Source organism: Silurus meridionalis, chromosome 1 (genome assembly GCF_014805685.1).
Source record: "Silurus meridionalis isolate SWU-2019-XX chromosome 1, ASM1480568v1, whole genome shotgun sequence".
Lineage (NCBI taxonomy): Eukaryota > Metazoa > Chordata > Actinopteri > Siluriformes > Siluridae > Silurus > Silurus meridionalis.
Window position 1 is genome coordinate 31,755,594 of NC_060884.1, and position 10,074 is coordinate 31,765,667.

Consider the following 10,074-nt stretch of genomic DNA (forward strand, 5'->3'; position numbering starts at 1 on the left):
TTAAAACATTATTTGATTAAATATTACTAAATATTTTAATCACTTGACAGCCCTAATATATATATTAAAAATATATATATTAAAATATTTAATAATTCGTAATATATATATTAGGGCTGTCAGTGCATATATATATATATATATATATATATATATATATATATATATATATATATATATATATATATATATTATAGAGAGAGAGAGAGAGAGAGAGAGAGAGAGAGAGAGAGAGAGAGAGAGGTTTGAGATAATACATTTATCAATTTTCCTGTTAATTAAGATGTTTTGTCTAAATATAACCATCACCCTTTCTGTATTTGTAGTTCTCTTAATAGGTGAAAATGAATATTGTACACTATATTGTGCCCCAGTACAAAAGTATTTGGACACCTGACTTTACCAGCCATATTCTTTCCCAAACTGTTACCTCAGGAGTAACTAGGAGACCCAAACCTGCTCCAGCATGACATTGTGCTCAAAGCAATCTGTACTCTATCTATTTCTCTAAAGCTGCATGTGGACAATGTTGATTATTAAAAGCGCTATAATAATAACGCTTAAAGAAACACATTGAATTGGAATAGAGTTATTCAACTGAATTTGAACTTTTTAGCACTTTTAATGATGTAACAAAGCAGATTTACAGAAATTAATCGGCTGAGTATAACATTTTAATTCCTAAATTTGTTCCTATAAGTTTATCCCTAATGAAGGAACCAGAGGTGACGGGGGGGATGATAAACTCCCTGAGATGGCATGAGGAAGAAACCTTGGGCAAGACTCAAAAGGGAACATGTTATTTAGGTGACACGATGTCATTGATTTATATAGTTTACTGTCATCTTGAATATATCAAATAAATTTTTCTATATTCGAGATATCGCAACTTGCTTTATCTTATTCAGTCGTCTTTTTGGTGGCTTTTAGACAAGTGCAAATTTATTACACACATTTCCAACGCTACCAGAACTCAGCTGTCTTTGATTATAGTGGCACTTAATCGGTTGGTGGTGAGCATAAGGCTTTCAAAATTCACTGATCATCTCACAACCAGAATGAAGAGTTTGACTTGACAGAGCTCATTGTGGACGACTGTCTTACTGCAAGAGCAGGATTGTGTAACACTGCCCAAGTCCACTCAATCTTTAGCTAATTATTACACTGAAGGGTAAACATTGGTAAGACTGGAGGACTCAGATATCTTATAAATGTCTGATCGGCGTCTGACCTCTGCGATGACCCCGATACATCCAGCGATGACGGCGGCTTTCGCTTGTGCTCCGCTCATACCACCTAAACCCGAAGACACGAACACGCGGCCTCTCAGGTCACTCGTGCCGAGGTAGCGCCGCCCTGCGTTCAACACGGTCAGCTACACACAGAGAAAACTGAAATCAGTGAATCATATGAACACAAAAAAAGTATTGGGACATACATATATATATATATATATATATATATATATATATATATATATATATATATATATATATGTGTATGTCCCAATACTTTTTTTGTCAGATAAATCAGACAATGTGATTTTCTGGATTTTTATTTCTCATTTTGTCTCCTATAGTTGAAGTGTACATATGATGAAAATTACAGCCCTCTCTTATCTTCTTAAGTGGGAAAACTTGCACAATTGGTGGCTGACTAAATACTTTTTTGCCCCACTATATATATATATATATATATATATATATATATATATATATATATATATATATATATATATGATACACAGTGAGGAGATGATGTGTCTGGTCCATGGCATCTTGGTATGTTCCAGTACTTGAATACTCTTTTGCTACACACTGAAAAGCGTGTACTATATCTATCTAACAAATAGAATACAGACATATACCTACTACATTCGGACTTTTCATCTTTATGGTGTTTTTTGTTAATAATATTAGGGAAAATTATCTTAATTGTCTTATTCACTGGTTTGGAAACACAGATGTTTTTTGAGAGACACATGAATGGTGATTTTGTTTATACGCTCCAAACTCGATCATGTAACAGTAGGAAATTTTACTTTAACCAAACAAATTTATAAAAGTCCAGATGTTCCACTTTATTTTCATGAAAAAAAATCCTCCTATAGCATGAACAGTTTCACACACTCTCAGCATCTGGACAGTTTGTTTCTCCAAACATTCTGCTGAAATACTTTACTGAGCCTCTAGTAAAACTTGCTGAACAATGTTGTTCTTCACTAGTTGGAGATTTCTTTCTTTGTGATCCAGTACATCCCAGAGCAGTTCAATAGGATTTTGGTGCGGTGACCCGGCAGGTTATTTCATGATAGATATCACTCCAGACGAATGTTAACTCTCGAAATAATGCTTAAAGAACTCGGATGTACGCATGGTGAAGTCGATTCCAATGAGTCGCAGTCCAGATGGAATTGCATGGTGATGAAGTATGGAATGGTTGTCATGGTGGTTCCTTTCACCTGGAAGGTCTCCAATCTTCCCTGCTCCAAAACAACCCCAAACCATTAAACCTCCACCTCCATGTTTGATTGTGGAGGTCAGACAGTCTGATCTCATCTTCTCTCCTGTTCTCTGTCTTACACAAGTTCTTCTGTTCAACGTTTTGTCCACTTATTTCCTGTCCAATTATTGTGTTTCCGCCTTTCAGTTAGTTTGTTGCATAGAAAAAAAAAGGAGCATGCATGTGTCTCAAACACCATAATAACATTGTGTTTCCAAACCTTTTGCTTTGATCAGTCCCCATAGTTCCAGCGTTCTGGTTCATAGCAGTTTCACACTTGTTTTTTTATTCACACTTGAATTTATGACTGTAATATTTGTACATAATGCTATGAAGTTCCTACTGCTACTGATGGTGCTACTAAGCATCATAAGCTATATAGTTAGAAGATGGTGGCTTTGATATAACAGCATAAAAGGGTTAAAAAAGGGTGAAAAAGCGCCGTAGCCCATGCTTTTCGGATTGAGACAGACGGACGATGGCATCGGCATTTATTTACAATAATAAGATGATCAGCATCTTATTTCTCTTTGGGTTGAGTGAAAGATTCATCAGTGTATCCCTTAATATAAAATTGTATTAAAAATGCAGTAAAAAGGCTGACCTATTCAAACAGACTTATTGCTGTCGCTTATGAGGGTTTATGGGGTTTATGAGGTGTCTAGATCTATAAGTAGGCGAATTGGGACACAGCCATAGTGCCAGCATTATCAAACCCACGTGTTTTTGACTCATAAGTAAGTACCAACACAATTTGTGCAATCTTTTTGTTACCATGGTGCCATGAACGATTCCCTGGGGACCAATGTAGCAGTAACTTCCTGCAGTCATTTGTCCATACCTGACCACACACACACACACACACACACACACACACACACACACACACACACACACACACAAACCAGTGAAGCAATCTTTTAAAAGTAATTGACACTTGATAAACAGGAAATCAGGAGGACAGTGGAGTGTGAGATATGAGTCAGAGGGAAGATATCTTACATGGTGTTTCCAAGAGCAAACATCTTCTCATAGCTCTCTCTGGAGGAATAGTTCGGGATGACCTACAAAAACAATGAAGGTCAAGGTCAAATAGTAAGACTCAGAGTAAGGTGTGTGTGTGTGTGTGTGTGTGTGTGTGTGTGTGTGTGTGTGTGTGCGCGTCTATTACCATGCCGTTAGTGATGACGCAGCGTGGGGACGAGGGCAGGCTGGGAAACAAGCCAAGTGGGTGACCACTGTACATCACCAGTGTCTGCTCCTCAGTCATAGTGCTTAGGTAATGAAACACCAGCCAGAACTACATACACACACACACACATATATATACACACATATATACACACATACACATACAGAATAATGTTATTAAACTCATTTTATTACACAACCATGATTCAAACTTGTATATTTTAGACCAAAGTGTATCCCAAGAGAATATATTATGATGTTGGCAGTTGCAAGCTTCAATTCTATTGAAACTGAAATGTTTTGGTCAATTATTATTATTCCATAAATAGAAAATTAAAAAAATTACAGAGAGGGTACCTGAGCCCAGTTGCTAAACACCTGCCCATTCCCTCCATAGGTGACGAGCTCCTGTGGAAACTGGAACATGAGGCAGATGTAAATAAGTGACTGATTCAGATTCGAAAATACATGACACGACTACAAGTCAAAGCATTAGTTTACCCAGGCAAAATGGAAAACTGTTCTGTGGTCAAACGATTCGAAATTTGTTTTTCTTTTTTGGAACCATGGACACCATGTCCTCCAGACTAAAGAGGAGAGGGGTCACCTGGCTATTTATCAGCACTTAGTTCATAAAGCCACATCATTAATGATATGGGAGTGGATTTGTGCCTGTGGAATGGGCAGCTTGCACATTTGTAAATGCTCCATCAATGCTCAATAGTATATACAGATATACAACTGCTATGATCCAGAAATAGTCTTTTCAGGGAAGGCCTTGCATTTTTGAGCAAGACAATGCTAACTGCACACTGCATCTATTCATAGTAGAAGAGTCCTGGTGATGAACTGGCCTGCCAGCAGTCTAGACCATCATCTGAAAACTTTTAGTGCATCATTAAACAGAAAAACACAACAAAGGAAACCCAGAACTGTTGAGCAGCTAGAATTTTGTATCAGATACTTATAGGACAACATTCCTCTCCCAAGACTTCTGCAACTGGTCTCCTCCAGATGTATATGGACACAAGACGTGATGCTACATAATTGTACACATAGCCCTTTTGCCATTTTTTTGGAGACTGAGCCTTTATTTTTCTGTTGAAGCCATCAGTCAGTTTAAACATTTGATATGTTTTTGTATTAGATTAATTGTGAATAGAATATGGATTTATGAGATTTGTAAATCATTGCATTCTGTTTCGTTTACATTTTACACACTGACCCAACCTTTTTTTGGAAATTAAGGTTGTACACTAATTGAACAGAAATTTGAGGACACCTGACCATAGGATTCAAATGTGTTAAACATCTCATTCCACATTCAGCCCCCATTCTCTGTCACATTAACACACACTCTTCTGTAAAGATGTTCCACTAGATTTTGGAGTGTGCTTGTGGAGATCTCTTTCAGCCACAAGCGAGTCATTCAGCGAGGAGGTCCGGGGCGCAGTCAGTGTCTCAATTCATCTCAAAGGTGTTCAATAGGGATGGAGCTCTATAGCAGGAGATCTTCTACACACACATCCAACCCATGTAAAGCATATCTTCATGGAGCTGGCTTTGTGCACAGGAGCATTGACATGCTGGAACAGATTTGGGTCTTCTAGAGCAAGTGCAATTGTATGCCTCTATCTTGGGAAGAGTTTGAGAAGAACTACATATGGCTGGAAAAGTCAGGCGTCACAATAGTTTTTTTCAGTATACTGCATCTGCAGGACACTAAAGTCCCTAGGTTTGGCTTTCCTCATTCAACTGAAGGGAAAATGTAGACATACAGACATGTGATGTCAGTGATAGTGGTACACTAGCACATGTGCTAATAAAGAAACAAAAGAAACAATCTGACTCAGATAAGCTAATATAGCATACATCAGGGTGCCAGTGTTAGAGGAGGATGTACTGAATTTGTATACCTGTGCTACAGCAGGATCCAGATTATTCATGATCATGTGCATGATGGCTGCTGCATGCCTGGTTTTACAGGGGTACTGATCGATGGGATATGCCCTGAGACAGCACAAAGATTTTAATATTAAACAACGTCACTGTGACTCGAATGCATTACTTCATGCACGGGCTCAAGCTCAAGTAAATAAAAATTGATTGACTGTGCAGTGTGTCAATTTCGACTTGAATTGAATTAGAAAGTCATCAGTTGTGAAATAGAACAAATAAAGATGAAAAAAGAACGATGCTCTTAATTGTCACTGGAGGTCAACCGTGGATTTTTACCGAAACCTAAGTTTGATTGTACTTGCTGATGACTGACTAATCAACCGATTTTAAATGGAAAAACATAACACTCCATGGTAAAATAATACAGAACTTTATTAAAAAATATAAAATATATAAATTAATTAATATAATTCTATAATTCATAGATTATAAATAACAAATAAAATGTAGCACTCTCCGTGCAGCACGCGGTCTAGCATGTAAAAACAAACAGAATGTGGCAGCAGTGATTCGCCTCTAGAGGGCGCTCTAAAATTGGATTTTTGTTCCGCAATCAACTTTCAGTGCAGATTGATCGTCGAAACCAATTAATCATTTGACCTCTAGTTGTCACCTATACATTACAGAGCAGTGAAATTCTTACTCCTCATATTGCAGCTTTTAAAGAAAGCTGGGGTCAGAACACAGAGTCAGCCATTATACAGCACACCTGGAACAGGGAGGGTTAAGGGCCTTGCTGAAGGGGCTGGGGCTTGAACACCTGGCCTTTCAATCAGTAACCCAGAGCCTTAACCATTGAGCCACTACTTCCCCAAAGAAGCTGAGGTCAGAGCACAGGGGCAGCCATGATACAGCACCTGTGGAGTAGCAGCTTCAACCTCCAACTTTCTGCTTAGTAAGTCAGAACGTTAACCACAGAGCTAAACTCAAATACACAGGAGGAATTGAAGTGATTTACAAATACAAGGTTGCGAATACAAATTCCAAATATAACCACAAGGAGTGATCTGCAGGGGCCAAGCACCATGTGTAGATTGCATCATGGGTAGCTGTTTTTTACTCATAACTGGTGCACAGAATTTTAGCTAAAGTTTTACAAGACTGCCATGATCTAATCTAATCTAATCTGATCGAACGGAAGAAATTCTATCATTTTATTTTTGGATTAAATTATATATATTACTATTACAATAATACAGTCCAACAGATATAATCTTGATTGACATCATGACCCCTAATGTTCCTTCAAAGAGTACACGATATGGTATTGGGTAGATGGTTGCTTCATTACTAAGCAGAAGGTTGGGGGTTTAAGCTCCAGCGTAGCCAAGATGCCACTGTTGGGCCCTTGAGCAAGGCCCTTACCCCTCTCTGTATCATGGCTGACACTGCGTTCCGACCCTGGCTTCCTAACAAAGTTAGGATGTACAAAGAAAAGAATCTCACTGTGCTGTAATGCATTGGTGATAAATACAAACGTCTACTTAAAACTTCCACTGTAGTTTTATCTTGAAAAAAATGAGTAATTTCTCAAAAAAAAGAGAGATAGTGAGGTTTTTTTTGGTTCTGCTTTAAATTTTGTGATAGTTTGCAGAACTGAGTAGATGTATCAGTTTCTGTGTGAGTATTTGTGTGTGTTGTGCGTATACCTCATGCGTAGGGTGGGGCAGAACCGATACATGTAAATGTGTCCATACTGCGTGAGTTCCTGGGCAAATTCAGGAGCCAGAATGGCATGTAGCGCCGGAGGAAAATATCTCAGCACGTTCTTCAGAGCAAGCTGTTCCAGAAATTCAACAGAAAGAGCCACATCAGTGTTATATGATTATTATTATGTTACAAAAACTTTGGTTCATTAAAATGCACATATATATGTATGTATATATGTTTCTGTTTAAACCTTTTTATTATAAAAATATATATAAATAAATATAAAAAAGGCGAAATTAAAACCTTCAAGGCAACACACGTTTATTCACGATGTCCGTTCTTTGCTCAGATAAAAAAAAAATAATAATTAAATAAGTTTTAAATCAAGCACCAAAATCAAGCACAGATCCGGCAATTAAAACCGTCCGTGTGGAAACATTGCAAAAGTTACGTTTGGTGTCATGATGATTGATCGTTTAAAACACCATCATTACTTTAAAACATTTACAGGAACATTTAGTCTTCATGCTCTATGTTGAGTTCGGTTTCACTAATAATAAACATACACTTGCATAAAGCATCAATATTTGTCCATGTTGATTAGAGCATTAAAAACGTGAAAAGTATTCGTTTAAGGTACATTTAAAACTGATCAAAATGTGCGATTAAGTTGCGATTAATCATGAGTTAACTCACGACAATCATGAGATTAATCGCGATTCAAAGTTTTAATCGATTGACAGCTCTAATATTTACATTTAAATTCATGCAGGTATTCTTTTTAGTTTATATCCACCCACTGTATTTTCTAATAAATTTTTCTTGGTTCAATGTCCTATTACAGAACCTAACAAATAGCCTGATTTAACCTCTGTATTTCACCCCTGGTCCTTTAGTGATGTCCTACCTAAATCAATCCACCGCTCAATACCATCATTATGACACCATGTCTATAGGAAGTCTATAGGAACCACCAGTATAATACTGTATGAGCGCTGCACCACACACAGGAATCTTAGGGAGAATGAAAGTCATCACTAAAGCAAGAAACTCAATGAACACAATTCAACAAGTCTCCTTTCACTGTAGCCACAACCGCACCTCCAGTATACATCATCTCTAACAGAAGCATCAATTATAAGCTTAATTAATGTCCCTGTATAAAATGCATCCGTGCATTTAAGTTTTCCTTGGGATTTGAAATGAAAGCTTGATATATCAGATAGAATAAAGATTATAATGATTATCATGAGCAATGCTGCTTATACTTATACACCCCTTATATTTCAGTAATAATTTTATTACACTGTACCTTCTCAATGGACAATACTATAGAAATGAAACTATATTTTAGAGGAGTCAATGTGCAGGTTGTGTAGCAGTACAGATTTACTGTCCACTAAAAATAACTCAACATACAGCCTTTATTGTCTAAATAACTGGCAACAAAAGTGAGTACACCAACAGTGAACATGTCAAAACTGTGTCTCTTGAAAAGATACACTGAAATGGTCGCTGAAATGTGAGGGGGGGGTGCACTCACTTTTGTGAGATTCTGTCAAACTCTTATCTTCTGTAATTATTAACAGAGCTGCAAACATCGAAGGAAATTTTGAAAGCAGGCCCCAAAGATCTGTCCTTTGGACCCTCGAGACGCAGCAGCAGCCCTGTAGGAAACGAAATAAGCGAAGTGTTCCTAATCTGAAGTGTCTTCCACGATCACCTGATCGCTGCACTGTGATTAGTGCTGAGTAGTGATTAGGGAAGACAGTCACATGACAGTATACCCGGATATTAAATATACTGCTGATATAACAATTTTAGTCTAGACATCAGTGTCTAGACACTAATCAGACATGCACATGATGAAAGAAAAAAACAGTTCTGAATGACTCACTCGTTTCTCCTCGGTGGTGAGGTTTGGTGTACGAATCGGTGCATGAGGAACAGCAGGGTTCCTGCCCTGATTGGGTGGAAGTGGGTCGAGAGGTAACCCACTGCAAAGCTCCTTTAAACTCGACATGACTTCCTAAAAGGGAATGGGAGCGCAGATGTGGAAACATATGAAGTAAAATAGAGGTAAAAAAACACTTTGGAGAGTTTCTTTTCTCCTCCCCGTCACATCATTGGCCAGTCGGACGCTTTGGCCTCTGGATCTCATCCATTGAGAAAGTGAGGATCTGCTCCAGAGGTAATCATTGATTGAAGATAAAACAATGTGGCAAGCACCTGAATCTACAGACCCCAAACTCTATTTCCAATCAGACACTGCGGCCTATAAACATGGCAACCCTGGACTCCAGGTCGTATAATCGTATAGTGTATAAAATATTGCAATTTTACAGCTTCAATGAACATTTTCAATGAATTGATCACAAATCAGTAAATCAGTAAAAAACAATTATTTTTCTTTCAACTGCTCCCATTAGGGGTCGCTACAGCAGATCATCTGTCCCCATACCACCCTGTCGTCTACATCTGCCTCTTTCACACCAACTACCTGCATGTCTTCCCTCACCACATCCATGAACCTCCTCCTTGGCCTTCCTCTTTTCCTCCTGCCTGGTGGCTCCATCCTCAGCATTCTCCTACTGATATACCCCATGTCCCTCCTCTGCACATGTCCAAACCATCTTACTCTCGCTTCCCTCACCATTTCTAATCATGTCCATTGTCGTCACTCCCAACGAAAACCTTAACATCTTCAGCTCTGCTACCTCCAGCTCCACCTCCTGTCTTTTACTCAATGCCACCGTCTCTAAACCATACAAC

The 10,074-nt window shown here is 38.1% G+C and overlaps 1 protein-coding gene across 1 annotated transcript in view; it reads right to left on the reverse strand.

Annotated features, from left to right (window-relative positions):
* uroc1 (urocanate hydratase 1) overlaps positions 1-9,357 on the reverse strand; it is a 23,110-nt gene extending 13,753 nt beyond the window's left edge. Inside the window, exons 1-8 of the mRNA XM_046858814.1 lie at positions 9,200-9,357; positions 7,302-7,432; positions 5,610-5,703; positions 4,051-4,110; positions 3,674-3,802; positions 3,505-3,566; positions 3,277-3,343; positions 1,232-1,375 (exon numbers count right to left, since the gene is read on the reverse strand). Of these exons, the coding sequence (XP_046714770.1) occupies positions 1,232-1,375; positions 3,277-3,343; positions 3,505-3,566; positions 3,674-3,802; positions 4,051-4,110; positions 5,610-5,703; positions 7,302-7,432; positions 9,200-9,325 (813 nt within the window). The 5' untranslated portion in view covers positions 9,326-9,357. The remainder of the gene's footprint in view (positions 1-1,231; positions 1,376-3,276; positions 3,344-3,504; positions 3,567-3,673; positions 3,803-4,050; positions 4,111-5,609; positions 5,704-7,301; positions 7,433-9,199) is intronic.
* Between the last annotated feature and the right edge of the window lie 717 nt (positions 9,358-10,074).